Source organism: Phyllobates terribilis, unplaced genomic scaffold (assembly GCF_046119375.1).
Source record: "Phyllobates terribilis strain yellow unplaced genomic scaffold, ASM4611937v1 Scaffold_7__3_contigs__length_470593459, whole genome shotgun sequence".
NCBI classification, from domain to species: Eukaryota; Metazoa; Chordata; class Amphibia; order Anura; family Dendrobatidae; genus Phyllobates; species Phyllobates terribilis.
The window spans coordinates 291,833,080-291,859,725 of NW_027362767.1; the positions used below are offsets into that span (position 1 = coordinate 291,833,080).

Genomic DNA, 26,646 nt, shown 5'->3' on the forward strand with positions numbered 1-26,646 from the left:
TCTGTGACTTCTAGTCTGTTCCGCCACCCTGGGGGCTGTATACCCAGGCCTGTTACTTGTATCTGTGACTTCTAGTCTGTTTCCGCAACTCTGGGGGCTGAGTTCCCAGGCTCGTTCCTGTATCTTGTTCCTGGTTCAGTTCTTGTCTGAGCAGTGTCATAGCCCATTACTTGTTTGTCTCTATGTCCGTATCTTCCCTTTTCCTGCAGTGTCTGAACCTGCACCTAGCTCCAACTCGTTGTCTCTGTACTTCTGTTTGTGAGTTTAGTGTCCACTCACTACTTCATTGTATGTACCTTGTGTGCTCTGCTCTGCTTGTCCACCGCACCTGCGGGTTTTGCTCTGCCCTGTTAGTCTACCGTACCTGCGGGTTTTGCTCTGCTCTGCTTGTCTACCACACCTGCGGGTTTTGCTCTGCTCTGCTTGTCCACCGCACCTGCGGGTTTTCCTTTGCTCTGCTTGTCCTCCGCACCTGCGGGTTTTGCTCTGCTCTGCTTGTCTACCGCACCTGCGGGTTTTGCTCTGCTCTGCTTGTCTACCGCACCTGCGGGTTTTGCTCTGCTCTGCTTGTCTACCGCACCTGCGGGTTTTGCTCTGCTCTGCTTGTCTACCGCACCTGTGGGTTTTGCTCTGCTCCGCTTGTCTACCGCACCTGCAGGTTTTGCTCTGCTCTGCTTGTCTACCGCACCTGCGGGTTTTGCTCTGCTCGTCTACCGCACCTGCGGGTTTTGCTCTGCTCTGCTTGTCTACCGCACCTGCAGTTTTGCTCTGCTCTGCTTGTCCACCACACCTGCGGGTTTTGCTTTGCTCTGCTTGTTCTCCGCACCTGCGGGTTTTTCTCTGCTCTGCTTGTCTACCGCACCTGCGGGTTTTACTCTGCCCTGCTTGTTTGCCGCACCTGCGGCTCTGTTCCTGTATCCCAGTCTGTACTGGTCCCTATCCTGTCTGCGTTCCTACCTGACAGTACCAGCCTGTCAGCATTCCAGCCATGCCTGCCAGTGCCCACCTGTCTGCATGCCAGCCATGCCTGCCCGTACCCACCTGTCTGTATACCAGCCGTGCCTGCCAGCACCCACTTGTCTGCATACCAGCCGTGCCTGCCAGTACCCACCTGTCTGTATGCCAGCCTAACCTGCCTGTTCCTGCATTCCCCGGTGTGGGTCAACAGCTGTGACCGGGGTCTGACCTGGAGTAGCACCTGGTCCCTCTGCTCTGTTCCTCCCGTGTTCACGGAGTCGATTGAGCCGCCGTGCGACCTTGGTCGGACCGAGTTGATACTTAGTCACGACCCTCCAGGTACTCCTCGGTTCTTGGTCCAGTGGGATCACTAACCACGCTCACGCCAGTCAGTCCAGGCGTGTGCATAACAGTTTGCTCAGGTCATGGTCCCTGTTGAGCCCCACGGCCCTTCGCTCTCGGAGACATTTGAATTCTTGTCTGGCGAATACGTGCACCAAGGAAATTTTTTTTCTCAAGCTGAGGTCCAGGCGATTTACGCACCAGCCCAAATGGAGCTATCAGCACTCGTTCCTTTGGATCCACCACGGTACTACGGGGATCCAAAACAAAGCCGTGCGCTTGTGGAGCAATGTATGCTGCATTTCAAATTCTATGCTCACTATTTTCCCACTGATCGGGTTAAAGTAGCATTTATGATGTTCTACTTAGCGGGTGATGCCTTGAATTGGATCACCCCCTATGGGAAGCATGGGATCCTATCATCTCTGACCTGCAGGCCTTCCTGGTGGCCTTTCTAATGGTCTCCGATGACCCTAACCCTGAGGCTTCTGCTAAAGCTTCCCTTCCAAATATCCTGGAGCAGTCCCGATGGGTGATGCGTGTAGGTAGCCCACCAGCTCTCCAGCCTGAAGAGACTGCTGCCCACACAGAATACACACAGGATGACAATGCTCCACAGAATACTTCTCTTTCCAACCTCAAGAGGCAGTCCAGACGTGCAAGGTGTAGAGGTAAACCGTCACGCCAGGTTCTGTCCTCCCAAAGACCTCCTGTTCCCCAGCCTGTAGAGGCAGCTACCCGTACAGAATCCATGAAGGATGACCATGTTCGTCAGGCAAAGCAGAGGCCAGAAGTCAGTCACAAAATCGGATTGCGGTCCCACTGCGGTTGTTTGGGATCCCCTGAAGGTCTTTGTCCAGCGAAGGTTGGAGAATCCCAAGACATTAGGCCTGTAGGAGAGGCAGCCCTTGGCGTTAGTGTTTCCTCTCCACAGATGTCCGTGACTGTCTCCGTGGCAAGTGAAGGCCTCGGATTAACCGGAAGTTTCGGGCGTAAAGCCTTGAAGAGTCGGTATCTGATTCCCGTCCGACAACTTCAGAATCCGGTTTGGGCATTGTCAGTGGAAGGACGAGCCCTACACAGAAACAGTCAAAATATGTCTGTACAAATTAAGCTCCAGATTGGAGCATTACACATGAAGAAGTTCACATTCCAAGTGCTGTCTGGTTTACCCACAGGTCGTCCAGAGCCGAGAGATCTAGTGCCCGCTCAGGTCTGGAGATCCTGCATGGTGTTTCCTGGGGGCTGCTGAGGTACAAGGGGTGTCCAGTCCCCATATCTTCAGGACAGTCAGCAGTGTCTTCTTCTTCTTCTTCACCAGATCTGCTAGTCGGTGACTCGCTGTGCGCTGAAGTCTCCGAAGGAAGGGAAGTGGAGGCATTGTCCCCACACAGTCTCGATGATTGTACCAATGATCTGGCTTCAGGTACCGCCCCGCCTCGCAGACGTGTCATCTCCGAAACCAGACTGAAGTTGGTCCCTAAGCAAGGATCCTCCATCTCTAATAAATCTGGCAATAAGTCCATCAAGGCGGTGGCTACCTCCAAGTCTCTGCACCCCTCCAACCAGGCGGAGGACTTCCAGTTGTCTCCTGAATCCTCCGGGGTGCTACCTGATAACAAATGGAGAGAGACTTTTCTGCACCCTGTACCTGGTACTTCGCCCACTTCATCCAGTAAGCTTGGCAAAGTGTACGTCAAGGCAGTGGTTACCCCCGAGTCTCTGCACCCCTCCAACCCGGTGGAGGATCTCCAGCTGTCCCGTGAATCCTTTGGGGTGCTACCCGATATTAACAAATGGAGAGAGACTTTCCTGTGTCCTGTTCCTAGTACTTCACTCACTTCATCTGTTGCTGAGGATGGCTCGATGGGAGGAAGCATCCTAGTCACCAAGATGGTGAGACCAGTTTCGTTCCCTCTAGTGGACAGAAGAGGTAATCTTCTTGAAGAGAAGGATCGACCTCCAAATTCTCTGCAGAAAATCCTTGCAGGCTTGAAGAAGAGGGAACGTAAAGTGGGGGGGGGGTACTGTAACATCCCTGGCGGCGTGCTGGCATGGCTTACCACCTCCCACCATGCAAGACCGCCATCTTACCTATCAGTCCAGGCTGCACACTTTGCTCCAGTACCTGCTGTGTGCATGTCTCTTGTCTGATTGCTTAGGGCGGCGGCGCGTTTACTGCCTGATTCTTATAGTTACTGTGTGCGCTCTCCTCAGCCTATTGTTGTGAGTCACTGAGTGTGTTCTGTGCAACTGAGTTGCCAGCTCCTGTCCTGTATCTTGTCTGTTTCCGCCACCCTGAGGGCTGTATACCCAGGCCTGTTACCTGTATCTGTGACTTCTAGTCTGTTCCGCCACCCTGGGGGCTGTATACCCAGGCCTGTTACTTTTATCTGTGACTTCTAGTTGTTTCCGCCACCCTGGGGGCTGAGTTCCCAGGCTCGTTCCTGTATCTTGTTCCTGGTTCAGTTCTTGTCTGAACAGTGTCCTAGCCCGTTACTTGTTTGTCTCTATGTCCGTATCTTCCCTTTTCCTGCAGTGTCTGAACCTGCACCCAACTCCAGCTCGTTGTCTCTGTACTTCTGTTTGTGAGTTTAGTGTCCACTCGCTACTTCATTGTATGTACCTTGTGTGCTCTGCTCTGCTTGTCCACCGCACCTGCGGGTTTTGCTCTGCTCTGCTTGTCTACCGCACCTGCGGATTTTGCTCTGCTTGTCTACCGCACCTGCGGGTTTTGCTGTGCTCTGCTTGTCTACCGCACCTACGTTTTTGCTCTGCTCTGCTTGTCTACCGCACCTGCGGGTTTTGCTCTGCTCTGCTTGTCTACCGCACCTGCGGGTTTTGCTCTGCTCTGCTTGTCTACCGCACATGTGGGTTTTGCTCTGCTCCACGTGTCTACCGCACCTGCGGGTTTTGCTCTGCTCCACTTGTCTACCACACCTGTGGGTTTTGCTCTGCTCCGATTGTCTACCGCACCTGCGGGTTTTGCTCTGCTCTGCTTGTCTACCGCACCTGCAGGTTTTGCTCTGCTCTGCTTGTCTACCGCACCTGCGGGTTTTGTTCTGCTCTGCTTGTCTACCGCACCTGCGGGTTTTGCTCTGCTCTGCTTGTCTACCGCACCTACGGTTTTGCTCTGCTTGTCTACCACACCTGCGGGTTTTGCTTTGCTCTGCTTGTTCTCCGCACCTGCCGGTTTTGCTCTGCTCTGCTTGTTTGCCGCACCTGCGACTCTGTTCCTGTATCCCAGTCTGTACTGGTCCCTATCCTGTCTGCATTCCTACCTGCCAGTACCCGCCTGTCTGCATGCCAGCCGTGCCTGCCAGTGCCCACCTGTCTGCATGCCAGCCGTGCCTGCCAGTACCCACCTGTCTGTATACCAGCCGTGCCTGCCAGCACCCACCTGTCTGCATACCAGCTGTGCCTGCCAGTACCCACCTGCCTGTTCCTGCATTCCCCGGTGTGGGTCAACAGCTGTGACCGGGGTCTGACCTGGAGTAGCACCTGGTTCCTCTGCTCGGTTCCTCCCTGGATCACGGAGTCGACTGAGCTGCTGTGCGACCTTGGTCGGACCGAATTGATAGTCACGCCCCTCCACGCACTCCTCGGTTCATGGTCCAGTGGGATCACTAAACACGCTCACGCCAGTCAGTCCGGGTGTGTGCGTAACACCGGGAGCCCTGTGACGTGTCCAGGCTCCTGCATATGCGCACGGTGCGTGACGCCTGTGGGGGGGTAGTAGCTCGGATGAGTGGGCGCGCATGCGCCGTTAGAACCATCACCCATTGGCTGAGGCTACACCATGTGACTCATCACATGGTATAAGAAGGTCCTGGAAGGTATAGGTGCATATTCCCCCATTGGCTGAGGCTACACCGTCAGAACCATCACCCATTGGCTGAGGCTGCACCATGTGATTCATTACATGGTATAAGAAGGTCCTGGAAGGTATAGGTGCATATTTCCCAATTGGCTGAGGCTACATTATGTGACTCATCACATGGTATAAGAAGGTCCTGGAAGGTATAGATGCATATTCCCCCATGATGAAGCAGTCATTTATACAAGCGAAATGTGCGTAGGGGACGTGGGAAATCTTCTCACCAGGCTGACGGTCCCATTGGCGTCCATCTCCAACTGCTGGGTATGTTCATGAGTCCATTTATTTAATATGTATTCTCCCTTGAGCCTATTGATAACTACCAAGATGTACTAGGTACTATACCTTCCCTTTGGCTCAGGGTTTAACTTATGGACTCATTAGATACTATCAGTATGTACTATGTATAGGAATGCCCTTGTGGCATAGTCAATATTCATGATACCATATTGTAATTGGCACCACTGGCTACTCACAGCTTGAGGTCTGTGTTAATCACATTTTTCTGCATAAATGTTATATGGGTGTTTTTTGTTACTGATTTTAATCTTTATATGCAATAAAATTTGAATAATCATTCTAAGCTATTGAAGGCTCCATTTTTCTCTTTGTTATAAATTATGACATGTATATGGAGTTGTTTTTGGGAGACAAAAGGGCACTGTTCCCACTTTTGAACCTCTAACCATGATGTTTGGGATCCAAATGGGTTGGTGTATAATATTTCCTAGTATAGTTTGTAGCAAGAACTGAGATCTCAGGTGCAATATAGAGTTTATTGATAGCTGAAATCATCTGATTCTTCCCTCTATGTACCTTTCCATGAGCCCACTGAACCACTGCAGGATACAGTGCTCTTGGCAGACATATTCTTCTTCCCATTCTCCAGATTCCGTGATTACAAAACGTTCCTCCCCGTCCGATCCATCCTTGTTTTTCTTCTTCTGTTACCGCATTCTGCCGGTCCACTAAAGTCCTGTGTGCCAGATTCTCTTCCAGTCTTAGCTCCTCTTCATCTTCCTCTTCTTCTTCCAACCCCAAATTTCTCATTCTCGTTTCTTCCTCATCCCCTCGTTGTCTGTGACTTCTGGTGAGCACAAACACCTCCGTACCCCCCGACACCTCAGCTTCCTCTGGAAATATTGGTTCCATAGCTGCTGCTTTTGCTGTAATGTTAGTCAGATGATTCCCCTTGGCTTCCTCCGAATTCAGTTTCCCATGAGCCTTAATTTTGATCACAGCCACTTGCCAAGGTAACTTCAGAGCTTCTAGCAGACTTCTCACTGCCGCTGCATTCCGGTTTGGAGCTCCACTGGCTGTCTTGTAGCCCCTCAGGGCCCATATCGGGCCAAAGTCGTGGGCAATCCCGAATCTGTACCTCGAGTCCGTGTAGATATTGGCCACTCGACTCTCTGAGCACTTGCAGGCTTCGGTCAGAGCATACAGTTCGGCCTCTTGAGCTGACATATAAGATGGCTGTGGTCCAGCGGAAACAACCATTGGTGGGGATACCACCACATATCCGGCATGGTAAGTTCCATATTCATCTGCGTATCTGGACCCGTCAGTATACAGTATCAGATCAACTTCAGGCAGTGGCTGTTCAGAGACAGTAGGTAGGTGAGAGGTTTCTGCCTTCATGACCTCAAGGCAATCATGGTCGCTCGAATCAGGGTATTCATGGTCTTCTGAGGACCCCACTAAGTCTTCAGAGCAGTCCCCCCCCCCTTGACAGAGGAAGCAGAGTGGAGGCGTTCAAGACAGTACATCGCCGAAGAGCTATATTTTCTGGTAAAAGGAGCTCACATTGGATTCTGACATGAAGTTGCATAGATAGATGGTTGTGCTGGGTTTGTACAAGGATAGCTTTCAAATCATGAGGGGCCAGCATAATTGTAGGATGGCCAAGTACAACATCTGCTGTTCTGTGGAGGAGTTCCGTAGCTGCCAGCACTGCTTTGAGACATGTTGGAGCTGTTTGCGCCACTGGATCCAATTTACTGGAATAATATCTGATGGGTCTCATGTGGCCTAGATGTTTCTGTGCCAGAACTTCTGAGGCATGGCCACATGCTTCAGAAACAAATAGAAAGAATGGAAATTCATAGTTGGGAATCCCCAGTGCAGGGGCTGAAATGGTGAGTTCTTTCAACTGGTCCATTGCATCCTCAGCTTCTTGGTCAAAATGCAGGTCAAGCTCAGAAGAGTGGACCCGATCATATTGAGGTTGCATGAGAACTGACGCATTAGGGATACAGTGCCTGCAGTATGAGACCATTCCCAGGAAAGCTTGGAGTTGTTTGACAGTTCTTGGGTACGGGATGTCACGAATGGCAGTTTTCCGCTCTTCAGTGAGATGCTTGGTACCTTGGGATATGCAATGACCCCAAAACACAACTTTGGTACAACACCATTGTAGCTTTCGCAGAGTAACTTTGCAACCGATGGTGGCCAGAAATCGAAGCAAAGAATAGCTGAACCTGTGGCAAGTTTGGTCATCGGGACAACAGAAAAGTAGATCATCGACATATTGTATCAATGTGACTACAGGGTTCTCACTCTTCCAAGGTTGGAGACAGGTAGTTAAGGCCAGTGTGAAGTGATGAGGGGAGTTCTGAGCTCCTTGAGGTATAACAGTCCAGGTGTACTGTACTCCTCTGTGTGTAAAAGCAAAAAGATACTGACAGTCTGGATGCAGAGGCACACTGAAGAAAGTGTTTGCCAAGTCGATTACTGTAAAATGCGTTGTCTCAGGGTGAATTTCACTGAGTAATGTATGTAGATTTGGCACCACTGGGGTCTCCAAGATCGTAACTGCATTCACAGCTCTCAGATCTTGCACCATCCTAAATTTATCCGGTTCTCCTCTTGCAGTTTTCTTCTTCACTGGAAACAATGGAGTATTAGCAGGAGAAACACAGGGAATTAATGCTCCTTTCTTGAGTAATTCTTGGATCTGGGCATCTAATGAGGCTTCTTGGGCTGCTTTCAGTGGGTATTGTGGGAGTCTGGGAATCTGTGCTCCGTCTTTCATGAAAACTTGGATTGGCGGGAACAGGCAGCCGGCCTATATCATCAGGACCTTGAGACCAGAGTTCAGGTGGTATGCAGTCAAGATAATGCTGTGGTATGGCAGTTATTGCAAATTGGATGACACAGAATGGGAGGGCATGTACCTTTGTTTGTTCCTCTAATGATAACGGAGTAGAGACATCTAGATGCATTTAACTTATGGAGTAGATCTGCTCCCAACAAATTAAGCGGGCAGGTGTCTGAAACGAGCAATCGGGCCAGCAGCTTCTGTTCTTTCCCAATACGCAATTGAAATGTTAGTCGGGATGAGTGTGGTTTTCCATCCACTCCCACACATGAAAGGAAATCATCAGATATAAGCGATTCATAGGGTAAATCTCTTGACCGTATTACTGATCTGGCTGCACCAGTGTCTACTAGAAAAGGTAAAGTTCTGTCCCCTACATCTATTTTGACAGTAGAAATCAGTCCAGATTTAGTAGGGACGTTTTCAATTGAGGTCAAGGTGAGCACGGGTTTGCCACTGTCCTATGCGGGGTAATTCTCGTCTTCCCCCACAAACCGGCGTAGTGGGTCCCTGTTATTTTGGTACATCTGTTGCGGTGGCTGGTCTCCGGTAATTCTGCACAGGTTCTCTTGGCATGGTCTCATACTCTCTCTGTGGTGGCTGCCGTGATGGCTGTCTATACTCTTGGTGGGAGTACCGTGGATTCCCTTGGTAGCATGGAGAATCTCTTCTTTCAAATTGCGGGTTGTAGGAGAGTGGCATCAAGTCATAGAAAGGATCCCCTCTATTCTCTGGACATCCTCTTCTGAAATGACCTGGTTGGTTACAACGGTGACAGATTGGTTCCCTTAGTCTTAAACTCGGTCCTCTGTACATTTGTGGAGGACCCATCCATTGTGGGGGTGAGCGGTATAGTTGTTGGGGGTATCCTGGGGGATATGGCAACTGTTCTTGTTGATTATCTGCAGTTTGATAGACTGCCAGAACAACTGGAGCAGGAACAGGAGTCGGTGTAGGTGCTGGAGTAGGCTCTAGAGCAGGCCTTGGAGCAGGCCTTGGTACAGTATTCAATTGTTTCTCTATAGCTTTAGCAATGAGGAGTACCTTTCGCGGGGGACATGTCCACATATTCTGGTCTGGAGTCTGTAAGCTTCGCTGAGATTTCCTCTCTGAGTCCCCTAATAAATGAAGTGACTAGCAGATTCTGTTGGATCCTCTGACCTTCATTGAACCCTTGATCCTTGAACAGAGTATAGATTCTGGTGTAAAAAATTTTGACATTTTCCCCTGATTCTTGAGTACAGTCCAATACACTGGTAGATGAGCCCGTGAGCCGCTCCTTGGCCCATTGCTGAAGTTGTTGACAAAAAAGCTCCTCCTGATTGGTAAGTCTCCTTGTCTGTCACTTGGTGTCATTCAGAGCTACTTGAATTATTGGCCAGAAGGCATCTCCCGCTCTAATGCTAGTGATTTCATGAAGATTTTTCCAAGTGGCTGAATAAGTTTGTTGAATTTGTCTGATTCTTCTGAAGAACGCCATAGGGTGTCTGTCTGGGTCAGGTAGTTGACTAATCACTTGATTAACTTGTGAGGGTGTGAATACTACATATCTATTATGGTGATCTCGCACTGGAGATTCTGACTGAGAAGATGTTAAGGGAGATACCGGCAATACAGCAACAGGAGGTGGGCTTGTTTGTCCAAGAAATAGTTTATTTGGGTTATCTTCTGAGGTCATCTGGCAGCTTAGTAAGTCTGATTTAGCTGTGGCACTTTCCAAAGCTCGGGTGAAAATTTGAAATTTATGATAGTCATTGCGGATTAGTCTTATCTCCTCCAACGTAGTTAGTCCTCTATACTCCCGTATAGCTTGGACTATTGCTTGGGCACAGGCTTGCATAGGAAATCCATACATTCCAGAACTTATAGCAGGAAGAGCAATAGAAGTAAGGTTCCTTGTTCCAGCATAGTTCAGAATATTGTTGATTGTAGCTCTAAGTTGTGACACACACTGATCATGATGATCTTCATCATACACTGGACCTACTGCATGAATGATAAGCCTGCATGGTAATCTCCCTGTTCTGGTGGCTACCAGGTCTGTTGCCTTGACCGGTCCTGAAGAATGTACAATGCTGTTACAGTCTTCCTGAATAGCATTACCTCCGGCTTGCACAATAGTCTTAGCTACTCCTCTCCTATGTTGTAATCTAGGGTTTGCTGCATTAACTATAGCATCCACCCTCTGTGTTACCAGATCCCCCAGACCTACTGTTAGTACCTTTGATGACTTCCAAATCATTCTTTCTGTCCATGGTTTCCACACCTGTGGGTATTCTTCATCTGAAAGGGTGGCACGGGAATCCTCCCGATCCGGAGAGAATTCTGATATTGGTGTACGAAATGTCACACGAGCTGGTTTACTTTCTGGATCGCTTATTGGTGTGGACGCTGATGGTGGTGCTGATGGTGGTGGTGCTGCTGCCTCTTCATCCCACGGCTCCTCCGGTTCAGTAGTATTTCTCCTTCGGTTAAGGGCCTGCCGGAACTCCGGACTATTAAATAGAGTTTCGGCACTAGGCAAATGAGGATAGAGAGGGATATAGTATTTTGGGACATAGTACGCACCATCCGGAGTGACAACCGGACACACTGGTATAGGAGTAAATGTTGCAGTTGATGTTCTGGGTGTAGTGTGTATTGCGGCCTGTATTCCGGATGCGCCAAGATGGCCGCCACTGGAAGGAAGCACACTATCGGAAGGGTGCTTGCCACTGGGAAGGAGCACACCCACTGACATCTGGTCAGAGGCCGGAGGTGATGCAATGGGTGTAGTAACATGGCTGCTGCAGGAAGGGTTGGGACTTTGGGCGGACATAGGTATAACGGATGAGGATGGGGCACTAGGAGTGGCTTGGGTAGTAGCGAGGGGTGGGCCTCCTGGACGGGGCGCGTGACATGCAACACAATAATCTGCTGACAATGGATTCTGCTGGCCACAATTAGAACACACCCAACAATTCATTCCGTCGCCATTATAGGGCGGTGGCATCTCTCTAACATAGAAATAACCAGTTATGTTCCCTTTGTTATCCCTATCCTCAATTTCCACAAACCCTTCTTTCGATAAACTCAGCGCAACCTTTTTCCACATGTGTGCACTTTGCAACAGCCCATTATCTTCCAGTTTTCCCCTGTTTTCACAAATTGCTGCATTCAACATCTTGTAATGTAATCTACCCCCCCCGGGTACAACCCACACAATGACATTACTTTTTTGGTTTTCTCTACATATTTCCTTCCTTCTCTTCTAGCAACTATATCTTTGGGGTCCTGTTGTTCCTGATCGAGTGACCCCTGCGCCACAAAAATGTCTTTAGTTTTTCCATGATTTTGGCTCCAGGCGTTCCGTCCCCTTAGACTTATGATCAGACCAGGCAGCTGATACACAAGTAGAATTGTAACAGGTCCTTACACTCCCTACCAAGCACTGAATTGATTATTTTATGATATAATGAAGCATTGAACACCCCGCGCACCCGCGTCCTAGTGACGTCTTAATATGCGGCTTAACGATGCAGTTGGCTCCCCACGTACTCCAAGTCTTAATAGAGGATTGGTTGACACCACATGTCCACGCCCTAATGGCGTCTTAATACACGACTTATCAGCAACTTCACTCCCCACGTGTCCCACGACTTAATAGAGGATTGGTTGGCCCCGTGTGCCCGCGCCCTAATGGCGTCTTAATACACGACTTATCAGCAACGTTACTCCCCGCGTGCCTGCGTTATAAACAAATAAATTTTCCTAAATTCTCAAGTGTATACTTGTATGCCCCTGCATACAAAGATCGTTCTAATGGGACGGAACACCTCAGAAACCACAGAGCAGCAGTTAGCCAGGAGCGACTCACACCAGACTTCTTGGAATCACACAGCGGGGACCCACCCAGTCGCACGGGGCTGTCCCTAAGGGCCAATCTAGACACCACAAACTCACCAGAGACCGCTCAAAATACGAATAAGCACTACGGATTCATTAAATCTGCAGACTTACCGTATTCAGTGATGAGAGTTGATCAGGCTCTCGCTTTGAGCAGTCCCGGCTCGTCCGTAGGTGGTCCGGTGATGGGCACCCCGAGACCTAGAGTCCCCTCGAGTGTGATCCGAGTCATGGCACCATTTGTGGAGGTTTCACCAATTTAAGATACACTAGGTAACTGTTCTCCTCCAAATTAAAGATGTCCGAGTGCATGCAAAGAAGCTAATCAACCAAATTTGCTAATCTGGTCAAAAAACTTCACTCTGAGACTGAACCAGTCAAAATGGCATACTTTATTACGTAGACATGGGGTTATATAGTATTCTTCTCCTAGGTGGGATTAGTAAAATTCATTGCTCTTTCTGATAACTTGGCACACTGCAATTTGCTCATCCATGTATCTCTTGGCCTCAGTAACGCCTTAGGAATTCTGATGGGAGGGGTGAAGTCGTCTCTCAGCGCCATCTTTGCCAACTCGACATGAATTTCTCTGTTATCAGCCATGCACATGCATACGTCATTCCCAGGAAATCATTTAGTTGTTCATGCCTACAATAAGAACAGAAACCGTTAGTTATAAATTCATTAACTATTAACATAATCCATGCACATATACACATTTGCATACATACACATAGATTATTCCATCATCTCTATATTAATTCACACTGATTAGGTAATCTATTAAAAGAAACTAAATGATTTTCTATAATATATATATTTTACCTTGACACTATGATCGGTTGCTATGGACACCACCACACTCTTTGGAAGCTGGGTTAAGAAAATCTTCTCTGCCCACAGCAGCCGATCGCAGCACAGCGTCCATTAATTTCTAACCAATCTAATGACACCAAAATCACCCACCAAAGGTCACGCAAAGGGGTCAAAGTATGGTGCAAGAAAAAGCCTATAGAGTCAGTGTTTGTGAAAAAACTGTACGTGATGGAATTTTTTGATATTTTTACTGAGTTCAGTGATCAAAAGTCTATAAAAATCACCTTTTACTTTTCAAACAGTTTTACCCTTGTAAATCTGTGTTATTAAAACGTATTTCTACAGTTGTTACAAAACTCTTGAAATCCATTAGACAGAAAATTTAGAGCTTAAGCATTTCACGTTCAGAAAGGCTCTTAGTCTTATAGTCTTAGCCTACTATGCTAAGAAAACAAAGACTAAAAGTCCACGACTTATTTAGTTAGGCCAAGTTCACACGTCGCAGATTTGTCGCAGAAGTGTAATGTGGCTTCTGCACCATAAATCCGCAGCACCTTACAGTACAATGGGTTTTTCAAAATCCAAGTCACCAGTTGCGGAAAAAAAAATCTGCATGAAAATAAAAGCATGGTGCGGATTTCAAACCAGTAGCATTCTCATTATTATGCGGATGTTCATTGCACACTATTCAACTATTCAATGTTTAGTAAATGGTGTAGGGTGAAATCTCCAACAAAATTCGCAAGTAATACATGCGGATTCTGTTTATAGATTAGTTGTGCTATTTAGCAGGCTAAATTAGCTATTTGGTGCAGAAATGTAGCATTAAAAACACAACATATACTCATTGTGGGAATGTAGCCTTAAAGGGGTTGTCCACTCCTTGGCCAACCACTTCTTGAACTAAATGTTTGGCCCTGATAAAATAAAAAGCTTATATTCGCCTCCTGTGTTGACGCCGTTCCAGCGGTGTTGCACTCGCTCTCCCCGGGGTTCCCGTGCGGTTGTTGTGACACGTGAGCCCAGTGCCCAGTCAGGGCTGACATCACTGTCCCTTCCTTTGGACAAATCAAACATGAAGAGGAAGTCCAGACTGCAGCTGATCTCTGACTTCCTCTTCATGCTCAATTCGACAGGAAGTGGAGTCAGTGACGCCAGCACTGATTGGGCGCCTGGCTCATGTGTCACAGCAACAGCACGGAGGACTCGGGACTGCGAGTGCAACACCGCTGGAACATCGCCGGCATGGGAGGTGAATATAGGCTTTTTTATTTTATTGGGGCCCAGCGTGGGGGATGACATTGAGTTGTCCAAGTAGTGGAGAACTTCTTTAAGGTTTGTTCAGACGAGCGTAGTATACTCATGCGTGCTGTGTTAAAATCAGAAAGCAAATAGACAGCACACAGATCAATGCTATTGAATAAGGCTGTTCAGATGACAGTTTTTTCACATTGAACTAGAGCAGATGTGAAAAAAAATTACTATACTGTTCTGTATTTCAGAACTCACCTATACAAGTCTATGGGTGTACAAAAAAACTGATCTCATATGGATCATTTTTAGTGCATGTGATTTTTACAATTATTCACATAATTGCACTATTAACATAGGAAACTTTATTTGGACTTGTAATTTTATTTACTTCTGATGTATAAAAATGTATGCCATATAGATGTAAAAAAAATAAACATATGAATGACAATACGGGTACAAATATATATACTTTATTCCTAGATTAAAATCAGATGATTTTTTTTACACGTCTGAACCCGGGCTTAAAGGGGTATTCCCATCTCCAAGATGCTATCCCAATGTGTAGTAGGTGTAATAATAATAATATTAGAAAATACCTCCAATTAGAAATGTAGTATAGTATTTCCGATTCGCTATGTCACGTAACCCATGTAGGGCATTGCAGGACCTTACGTATCCATGGTTATGTCCAATGATATGGTGACAGTTAGTTAGTTGCTAGTGGTCGTAACCATGGATACTTAAGGTCCTGCAATGCCTGCACATGAGGAAAGAGACATAGCGAATCAGAAAAACTATACTACATTTCTAATTGGAGATATTTTCTAATATTATTAATACTACACCTACTACATATTGAGATAGGATCTTGCAGATGGGAATACCCCTTTAATCTAACATCTAAACACTTTGATTTCTCCTCACACTGTGATATTTATTTTCTTTTCAGATGAGCAGCCATCAACATTTGTAAAAGCATTTGTTATCCTCGTTGTTACATTTTTGTTGCTGGTAGTTGTGGTTCTTGTGATTAGGACAGATAGGTAAGTCAGATTTACAATGATACTGCGTTTGCATTGTTTTATAATTATGTTTCAGTCAGAGGAATATAAGTGACAGAGCAACAAAAAAAAACAAATACGTGTAGAATATAATTATGCTATACAATTGCTTTTGTTCATAACTTACTTTTCATTATAAAATTCTTTATACAGAGATTCCCATTCTGCCAGGTGCATTTTTTTTATTTGGGCCCAGAAGCTTCAAATCGCAACTCTGATTAAAGTCTATGATGCCATAACGCCACAACGTTCATGTTTTCTAAAATGAAAAAAAAAAAGTACAGAATTCAACAGAAAAGGTCATGCCACGTTCACACTAGTATTTTTTAATTTAGCACCTACTCGATGCATTTTATGCACAGGGATCGAAAGTGTAACTAAAGTTTGTATCACATTGGTAAAGTTTGCCAGTAATATAAACATAATAAATATAATATTTTAATATTAATATCAACTCAGTCATACTTGGCATAGATGACTTCATTCATGTATTTCTTTGGTGATTATGAATTCTACAGTATTCTGCCATCTAATGACACTGCTGTCTCTCGGCTAGCTTTGCATGTCTGCATTTCACGGTCCATATACGGACTAAAATATAGGTCAGCTGATCCAATCATATATACGGGTTAGGAGACCTGCAGTCGGTCCAGAAATTGTAGTCCATACACAGACCATCAACTGCGGACATTTGAAGCCAGTGTAGAACGGTATTTTTCAGTGTTGCTAAGTTAGACCTAATTTCAGATTTTCATTTTTATAGGATTTGGGTGATTCTTGTACCTCAAATTCCAAATCCCGGTAAAAAGTTTGAAGACCTTTTCAAGACCTACGATAACAACTTCCAGGTAAACAGTTTTCTAGGACAAAGTAATCAGGGTCTCAGTGTGGTCTAAAATAATAACACATAGCAACTTTATAAATTACCATTTTATTGGAAAAAAAACAAGAACCCTGTATTATATAGCTGACAGTCTGCTGCAACAGCTGCCATACAGTGGTGGCCAAAAGTATTGGCACCCCTGCAATTCTGTCAGATAATACTCAGTTTCTTCCTGAAAATGATTGCAATCACAAATTCTTTGGTCTTATTATCTTCATTAAATTTGCTTGCAAGGAAAAAACACAAAAGAGAATGAAGCAAAAATCAAATCATTGATCATTTCACACAAAACTCCAAAAAAGGGCCAGACAAAAGTATTGGCACCCTCAGCCTAATACTTGGTTGCACAACCTTTAGCCAAAATAACTGCGAACAACCGCTTCCGGTAACCATCAATGAGTTTCTTACAATGCTCTGCTGGAATTGTAGACCATTCTTCTTTGGCAAACTGCTCCAGGTCCCTGATATTTGAAGGGTGCCTTCTCCAAACTGCCATTTTGAGATCTCTCCACAGGTGTTCTATGGGATTCAGGTCTGGACTCATTGCTGGCCACCTTAGAAGTCTCCAGAGCTTTCTCTCAAACCATTTTAGAGTGCTTTTGGAAGTGTGTTTTGGGTCATTGTACTGCTGGAAGACCCATGACCTCTGAGGGAGACCCAGCTTTCTCACACTGGGCCCTACATTATGCTGCAAAATTTGATGGTAGTCTTCAGACTTCATAATGCCATGCACATGGTCAAGCAGTCCAGTGCCAGAGGCAGCAAAGCAACCCCAAAACATCAGGGAACCTCTGCCATGTTTGACTGTAGGGACCGTGTTCATAGAATCATAGAATAGAATCATAGAATGGTAGAGTTGGAAGGGTCCTCCTGGGTCATCTGGTCCAACCCCCTGCTCAAAGCAGGATTCACTAAATCATCTCAGACAGATGTCTGTCCAGCCTCTGTTTGAAGACGTCCATTGAAGGGGAACTCACCACCTCTTGTGGCAGCCTGTTCCACTCATTAATCACCCTAACTGTCAAAAAGTTTTTTCTAATATCTAATCTGTGTCTCCTCCCATTTAGTTTCATCCCATTGCTTCTAGTCTTTCCTTGTGAAAATGAGAATAAAGATGATCCTTCTACAATGTGACAGTCCTTGACATATTTGTAGACAGCTATTAAGTCTCCTCTCAGTCTTCTTTTTTGCAAGCTAAACATTCCCAAATCCTGCAACCGTTCCTCATAGGACATGGTTTGCAGACCAGTCACCATTCTGGTCGCTCTTCTCTGAACTTGCTCCAGTTTGTCGATGTCTTTTTTAAAATGTGGTGCCCAAAACTGTACACAGTATTCCAGATGAGGTCTGACCAAAGAGGAGTAAAGACCGATAATGACTTCACGTGATCTAGACTGTATGCTTCTGTTAATACATCTCAGAATTGTATTTGCCTTTTTTGCTGCTGCTGTTCTTTTCTTTGAATGCCTCTTTTTTTTCCTGTACACTCTATGTCAATGCTTTTTCCCAAAAAGCTCTACTTTTGTCTCATCTGACCAGAGAACATTCTTCCAAAACGTTTTAGGCTTTCTCAGGTAAGTTTTGGCAAACTCCAGCCTGGCTTTTTTATGTCTCGGGTTAAGAAGTGGGGTCTTCCTGGGTATCCTACCATACAGTCCCTTTTCATTCAGACGCCGACGGATAGTACGGGTTGACACTGTTGTACCCTCGGACTGCAGGGCAGCTTGAACTTGTTTGAATGTTAGTCGAGGTTCTTTATCCACCATCCGCACAATCTTGCGTTGAAATCTCTCGTCAATTTTTCTTTTCCGTCCACATCTAGGGAGGTTAGCCACAGTGCCATGGGCTTTAAACTTCTTGATGACACTGTGCACGGAAGACACAGGAACATTCAGGTCTTTGGAGATGGACTTGTAGCCTTGAGATTGCTCATGCTTCCTCACACTTTGGTTTCTCAAGTCCTCAGACAGTTCTTTGGTCTTCTTTCTTTTCTCCATGATCAATGTGGTACACACAAGGACACAGGACAGAGGTTGAGTCAACTTTAATCCATGTTAACTGGCTGCAAGTGTGATTTAGTTATTGCCAACACCTGTTAGGTGCCACAGGTAAGTTACAGGTGCTGTTAATTACACGAATTAGAGAAGCATCACATGATTTTTCAAACAGTGCCAATACTTTTGTCCACCCCCTTTTTTAGGTTTGGTGTGGAATTATATCCAATTTGGCTTTAGGACAATTATTTTTGTGTTTTTTCATTGAAGACAAATTAAATGAAGATAATAATACCAAAGAATTTGTGATTGCAATCATTTTCAGGAAGAAACTGAGTATTATCTGACAGAATTGCAGGGGTGCCAATACTTTTGGCCACCACTGTAAGTGTTAGCAGATGATCATGAGCATTTGCTGCTGTCAATAGCAACAGTGGCATCTAAATGGTTAACAAAGGGAAAGGACTTTCCCTTTGAGCCTGCCATGTGATGTAAGGGTGGAACATAGCAGCCCCACACATTCCTTAGCAGCCACAGCTGAGTACTTTGCATTATATCCCATTGAAATGAATGCTCTCCAGTATGTGCTCTCCAGCAATGCATGGTACTGCTGTGTGTCATCCGTACATTGCTAGCTGTACTAGCTGCTACCGGAACAGTTTTCAGCTGATGGATGGCATGTCAGACCCCCACTAATCTGATATTAAGATAGGTCATCAATTGTCAGTATCATGTAAAAGTTTGGGCACCCCTGGTCAAAATTACTGTTATTGTGAACAGTTAAGCAAGTTGAAGATGAAATCGTCTCTAAAAGGGGTAAAGATAAAGGTGACACATTAATTTTGTATCTAGGCAAACATAAAGAAACATATTTTCATTTTCTACATTTTAAAAATTACAAAAAGGAAAATGGGCTGATGCAAAAGTTTGGGCACCATGCATGGTTAGTATCTAGTAGCACCCCCTTTTGCAAGTATCACAGCTTGTAAACGCTTTTTGTAGCCAGACAAGAGTCTTTTAATTCTTGTTTGAGCGAGTTTCATCCATTCTTCCTTGGAAAATTCTTCCAGTTGTGTGAGATTCCTGGGTCGTCTTGCATGCACTGCTATTTTGAGGTCTAGTCACAGATTTTCAATGATGTTCAGATCAGGGGAATGTGAGGGCCATTGTAAAACCTTCAGCTTGCGCCTTTTGAGGTAGTTTTTTGTGGATTTTTAGGATCATTATCCATTTGTAGAAGCCATCCTCTTTTCAACTTCAGCCTTTTTACAGATGGTGTTATGTTTGCATCAAGAATTTGTTGAGATTTCATTTAATCCATTCTTCTCTCTACCCGTGAAATGTTCTCCTTGCCATTGGCTGCAACACAACCCCAAAGCATAATTGATCCACCCCCATACTAATGGTTGGCAAGATTATTGTGGCCAAAGAGTTCTATATTAACATCATCAGTCCACAGGACTTGTTTTCAAAATGCATCAGGCTTGTTTAGATGTTATTTTGCATACTTCTGACGCTGAATTTTATGATGAGGACGCAGGAGAGGTTTTCCTCAGATGACTCTTCCATGAAGGCCATATTTACAGGTGTTTCTGAACAGTAGAAAAATGTACCACAACTCCAGAGTCTTTTAAATCTTTCTGACGGTCTTTTACAGAAATGTCTGATTTGCCTCTCTAGCAATCCTATGAGCCGTTCTCACTGAAATTTTGCTTGGTCTTCCAGACCTTATCTTGACCTCCACTGTTCCTGTTAACTGCCATTTCTTAATTACATTTTGAACTGAGGAAAGGGCAACTTGAAAACGCTTTGCTATCTTCTTGTAGCCTTCTCCTGCTTTGTTGGCCTCCACCATTTTCATTTTCAGAGTGCTAGGCAGCTGCTTAGAAGAACCCATGGTTGTAGTTTTTTTTTTGTCTACTTTGGTGTAAAACTAGGTGATCAGGACAAGTCGTGAGCTGCACATGTAGTGTGTTCTGTTTGTGTGCAAGAAGTACAACAGTGATCTAAAGGGAAGAAAGAGAGCTTTCGTTTTGGCGTGCCTATGATCTGGAGGGAACCATGAAATCATAGTGATGACTGATACTTTTGTACATGCAAAGTGGAGAGATTCATCGTAAAATATAAGAAGGACATTATATACCTGGACCTCCCATCAGCGATTCGCCTTGTGCCTCACGGTCCAACCTTTTTGGCACAAGGTTAGAGGAGGCTGTGTTTTTATAAAGCTGGGAAATTTTCATCACCTGGCCTTTCCTAACAATGATGGTGAACAAGCCATAAACCTAACAGGCTAATTAAGGTCTAAAACCTTGGTCAAAGTTATCTGAGCACACAAATCTCCAAGGGTGCCCAAACTTTTGCATCAGCCCATTTTCCTTTTTGTAATTTTTAAAATGTAAAAAATGGCAATATTTTTTTTTACTATTGCATAGAATATAAAGTATTCTTAAACTTAAACTTTAACCCTTAATCTTAAACTTTAGCCCTTTTAGAGATCATCTCATCTTCAACTTGCTTAACTGTTCGCAATAACAGTAATTTTGACCAGGGGTGCCCAAAATTTTTACATGTCACTTTAAGTCCTAGACAACTTAGTTAAAGGGAATCTGTCAGTAGGACCAACCCTCCTAAGCCGTGTGAATCTTCAAAAGCACAATTTGGGCACTAAAATTACATATTTGCAATTTTCATTTTGGAACATCCACTGCGCACTAATTTTTGTTTAATGCCAGTGGGGTGAAAATAGTCACTAAACCCGTAGATGAATTCCCTGACTGTAATTTGTAAAATGGCATTATTTTGGGGGAGATTTCTGCTGTTTTGGCACTTTAGGGCCTCTGAAAATGGTGCCCACAAACTATTCAAGGAAAATCTGTGCCCAAGCGGCAAACGTCACTCTCTCTTCTGAGCCCTGCCATATGCCCAAACAGTGGTTTATGATCATATCTAATGTATTGCCATGCTTGGGAGAAATAACATAATAATTTATGTCTTTATTTTCTTATTTGTGATGTAAGAAAGGGAAATATTTTGGGCTAAGTCTACTTATTGTTGTAACAATGTAATTTTTCATTTTCCCACATCCCTATAGTAAAAAATCAGTGAAACACCTGAGGGTTGAAATGCTCATTATACCCTTATATAATTTTGAAGAGGTGTGTAGTTTAAAAAATGGGGTCACTTGGAGGATTTTTGCTGATCTGGCACCTGAGGGACGTCCACAAACTATTTCTGCCAAATAGCGTTTCTTCCCTTCTGAGCCCTTTTGTGTAACCAAACAGCAGTTTCCAACCACATATTGGGTGTTTATGTGTTCAGGAAAATTTGTGCAACAGATTGTGCTTTCCATTTTCCTGCTACCCCTTTTGAAAATAAAACATTTTGGTCTAAAGCAATTTTTTGAGGAAAAAATTTATTTTTTTATTTTCACGCCTCAATATTATACATTTTTGTGAAACATTTTTGGGTCGAAAATGGTCATTGCACCCCTAGAAGAATTCCTTGAGGGGTGTAGTTTCCAAAATGGGGTACATTGTGTATGGGTTTCTGCTGTCTGATATCTGAGTGGCCCTGCAAATGCAATATAGCGTCCACAGTTTATTTCAGCCAAGTGTGTGCTCCAAAAGCCAACTTCCCTCCTATACCATGGAGTGTGCATAAACAGATTGAACGACCAAAGGAAACAGTAATATATACACAATATATACACTGGTACTGATAGTTAGTGGGCAAGAGATGCCATATATATCTATATAATCTAATATATATAATTGTCTTATCCCGTCTGTCTGTCCTTCTGTCCAGGAAATCCCGCGTCGCTGATTGGTCCTGCCGGACCAATCAGCGTCGCGGGATTTCAGAAAAAGATGGCGGCCGTTAGCGGCTCATCTGCCGCACGGAGGTCAGCGGCGATGCAGCTGGGAGATGACTGGCGCTAGCCGGTCATCTCCCGGCTGCTCGCAGGAGAAGTACCTCAACCGGCGCCGCCGCTGACCTCCATGCGGCTACCGTCGGGAGATCAGCGGCTAGGGCCGCTGATCTCCCGACGGCAAGTGTGAAGGGAGGACAAGGGAGCGGCGCCGCCGGTCGGGATACTTCTGCTGCGAGCAGCCGGTTATCTCCCCGCTGCTCGCAGCGGAAGTACCCACACAGGCAGCGCCGCTCCCCGTTCTTCACTAATACGATTCGCTGATTGGCCGCCGGCCGCGACCAATCAGCGATATTGGCGCCAAATTTAAACACCGCTCTGCTGATTGCGCCCGGTCGGCCGCATACATATTCTAGAATACCCGATACGTTAGAATCGGGCCACCATCTAGTAGTATATATACATTTACTAGACGGTAATGCCAGGCAGACTTATTGGTAGAAAAGCAAAAAAATCAATAAATATCAAAAACTGATCATGTGGTCAATAAATCATATAAAGCAAAAATGCAAAACTTTATTTAATCAAAAATGACATGCAGTGAATATACAAATGTCAGAAAGGGGGTGCAAAGCCAAACAGATAAAGACATTATACAGTGTAATACATAACAACCCAAGCCAGTGGGCGCCACTCAAGGGAGTCCTGGCTTCATTGTAGGTATTGCTTATTATGTCTATCATGTTCACTATGTCCACCTGCCCGGTTGCTAGTATTTATGTATATGTAAGCCACCGGTGCCATTATTTATATGTCTGACAGCTTTCTATATGTTAGCTGCAATATGGATATAACGACTGTCTAACCACTAGGTTAAATAACCCATGTATAGACTTATGACTTATATTGTATGGCCCTGATATTCTATATCTAGCTCTTCATATACTTTTATGCAGCCTGATATTACAAGTTATTGACTGGGTGCTGTTACTGCCTAGATATATACATGCATTGCACGTCTCCCTTTTTTTTTTTTTTACATATCATGTCTTACCCTTTATAATGTCTTTATCTGTTTTTTGTTTGCACCCCTTTTCTTCTATTTGTATATCCAATGCACACCATTTTTGAATAAATAAATAAAGTTTTGCATTTTTCCTCATTTATGTGATTTATTGACTAAATGATCATTTTTTTCTATTTATTGGTGTGCAAAAACAGTAGATTCCAACCACATTTGGGGTATTGTCGCAGTCAGGAGAAATCGTGTAATACATTTTTGGATGTATTTTCTCTCATTACCCATTGAGAAAATAAAAAAATTGAATCTAAAGAAACATTTTAGTTGAAAAAATGTAATTTTTAATTCTTTAGTTCTACTTTGCTATGATTTATGTGAAGCACTTGAAGAGTTAACAAACTTCCTGAATGGGGTTTTGAATACATGGAGAGTTGCACTTTTTAAAATGGTATCACTTAACATGCAAAATTGCTACTAAACTTTTAACCCTTGCAACATCCTAAAAATATAAAAGGATGTTTGAAAAATTATTCCACTTAAAGTATATTATTAACCCTTGCAACATCTTGCAATGAGTCCAGCTTGTACTCATTAAATCCTGGCTAATAAATGTCTTCGACAAACACAAAGTATACCTACGGCGCTGAAAGCGTTTCCTGTTTCTATGGTTGATTCTCTAGGATTGAAAGAAGCGTTCCCAAGCTATTACCACATAAAGTGACAAGTCAAGTTTGAAAAACGAGGCTTTGCAGGAAGCTGAAAACAGGCTTCAACTGTAAGGGATTAAAGAGAAGCTTTCACCAGTTGGAGCATGTTGAAGTGGTCAAATCATGGAATAGTGTCTGCAGAGCTAAATAAAACAACTTTTTTTTATTTTTCTTCTCGATTGCAGAGATATTAGGTTGTAAAGTTTAGGTTATAATTTATGATAAACACAACAGGATGTTACCCGATATTTGTTTATGGGGGCGTGTACTTCTTCCCTTGCATGAGATTGACCAATCAAGAAGAAGTTGTCATGCAGAGGAAAAAAAGTATACACCCCAGAAGGTCAAAAAAACATGCCTACTCCTATGAGACATGTAATGACAGACAGTCCGCTCTCTTTGATCTCACTTCAGAGCTGTGTGTGACAAAAAAATGCTGATAGCAAGAGTAGAGATAAGCGTGATTACTAACACTTTTTCATGTAATCGCATACAGCTCTACAGTGAGACCAGTGAGGAGACCAGACTGTCTGTCATTACATGTCTCACACAAGAGAAAGCCTGTTCTAAGTTATTGTGGGGGTGAATGTTATTTTTTTTCCTTGCATGACACCTCCTGTTTATGATTGGTCAACGTCATGAAGTACACACCCCAAAAGAAAATCCCTGCTATCTCGCCCAGTTGGGCTGATCATAAATTATAACCTAAGCCTTATAAGTTAATATCTCTGCAGTGGAGATGAGAAATTAAAAAATAAAAACTATGTTTTATTCAGCTCTGCAGCCACTATTCCATGATGTGGCAAGTTTAACATGCTGAAACTGGTGAAAAGGTCGCCTTTAAGCTATAAAATTACAGTTAAAAATGTAATAAATCTGATAACTGTTCATATTGAGTTTAATAATGCTTTTTTTGTTATAGGAATGGCTCGGAATTTCAAAAAAAGATGTGGAGAACTTGCAGACCAATTATGCTGAGACGCTTTGCACTGTCACTGAAGATCCTGACTGTACTGGGCCAGATGGGAAAAATCCTACAACCATCTCCCCTACAAAGTGACTCACATGCAAGCAAATCAGTGCATGGCATAGAGCTAGCTGCACACCCCCTTGTAAAATGGCCAATGTTCCATTAGATGGAGTGTCCCCAGCATTGTTATTATTGGTAGATTTTGTTTTATACTTGAGGTTATAGAGCATTGTTGCAGTTGCTTGACTGTTTTATACTTGAGATGATAGAGACAATTTTGCTAATTATTACTTTTTTACCGATATGACCGCTCTTACCTCAGACTGGAGCAATGACATACAACAGCTTAAAGAGAACGGATTGGGACTCAGTGTAATAATTAGGTTAATGAAGCAATTGATTATAGTGTACATCTTGTTTGGAGGTACAAAAAGTACTATATTACGGATATTTTTTTATGTCATCCCCTATTAGACTTTTACAGCCTGATGTTAAACCATTAAACATTGAAACTCTACATCTGAAATTGCAGTGGATTAAGCTTTCCTGTACAACTGTGTACAATTTTCTTTTTTTCTTAGTGCCAATCACTTGCAAATACAGTGGGTACGGAAAGTATTCAGACACCTTTAAATTTTTCACTCTGTTTCATTGCAGCCATTTGGTAAATTCTAAAAGTTAATTTTTTTTCTCATTAAAGTACACTCTGCACCCCATCTTGACTGAAAAAAAACAGAAATGAAGAAAGTTTTGCAAATTTATTAAAAAAGAAAAACTGAAATATCCCATGGTCATAAGTATTCAGACCCTTTGCTCAGTATTGAGTAGAAGTACCCTTTTGAGCTAGTACAGCCATGAGTCTTCTTGGGAATGATGCAACAAGTTTTTCACACCTGGATTTGGGGATCCTCTGCCATTCTTCCTTGCAGATCCTCTCCAGTTCTGTCAGGTTGGATGGTGAACGTTGGTGGACAGCCATTTTCAGGTCTCTCCAGAGATGCTCAATTGGGTTTAGGTCAGGGCTCTGGCTGGGCCACTCAAGAATGGTCACAGAGTTGTTCTGAAGCCACTCCTTTGTTATTTTAGCTGTGTGCTTAGGGTCATTGTCTTGTTGGAAGGTGAACCTTCGGCCAATCTGAGGTCCAGAGCACTCTGGAAGAGGTTTTCATCCAGGATATTTCTTTACTTGGCCGCATTCATGTTTCCTTCAATTGCAACCAGTCGTCCTGTCCCTGCAGCTGAAAAAAAACCCCATAGCATGATGCTGCGACCACCATGTTTCACTGTTGGGATTGTATTAGGCAGGTGATGAGCAGTGCCTGGTTTTCTCCACACATACCGCTTAGAATTATCACCAAAAAGTTCTATCTTCATCTCATCAGACCAAAGAATCTTATTTCTCATAGTCTGGGAGTCCTTCATGTGTTTTTGAGCAAACTCTATGTGGGCTTTCATATGTCTTGCACTGAGGAGAGGCTTCCGTCGGGCCACTCTGCCATAAAGGCCGGAATGGTGGAGGGCTGCAGTGATAGTTGACTTTGTAGAACTTTCTCCCATCTCCCTAAGGCATCTCTGGAGCTCAACCACAGTGATCTTGGGGTTTTTCTTTACCTCTCTCACCAAAGCTCTTCTCCCACAATTGCTCAGTTTGGCTGGACAGCCAGGTCTAGGAAGACTTCTGGTGGTCCCAAACTTCTTCCATTTAAGGATTATGGAGGCCACTGTGCTCTTAGGAACCTTGAGAAATGCAGAAATTCTTTTGTAACCTTGGCCAGATCTGTGCCTTGCCACAATTCTGTCTCTGAGCTCCTTGGGCAGTTCCTTTGAGCTCATGATTCTCATTTGGTCTGACATGCACTGTGAGCTGTGAGGTCTTATATAGACAGGTGTGTGTCTTTCCAAATCAAG

At 44.3% G+C, this 26,646-nt stretch overlaps 1 protein-coding gene across 1 annotated transcript in view; it reads left to right on the forward strand.

Moving 5' to 3' along the window:
* The window catches only part of IL2RG (interleukin 2 receptor subunit gamma), a 59,580-nt gene extending 34,325 nt beyond the window's left edge, over positions 1–25,255 (forward strand). The window contains exons 6-8 of the mRNA XM_073637879.1: positions 15,181–15,274; positions 16,056–16,140; positions 24,691–25,255. Coding sequence (XP_073493980.1) covers positions 15,181–15,274; positions 16,056–16,140; positions 24,691–24,828 — 317 coding nt within the window. The 3' untranslated portion in view covers positions 24,829–25,255. The remainder of the gene's footprint in view (positions 1–15,180; positions 15,275–16,055; positions 16,141–24,690) is intronic.
* Positions 25,256–26,646: the final 1,391 nt, after the last annotated feature.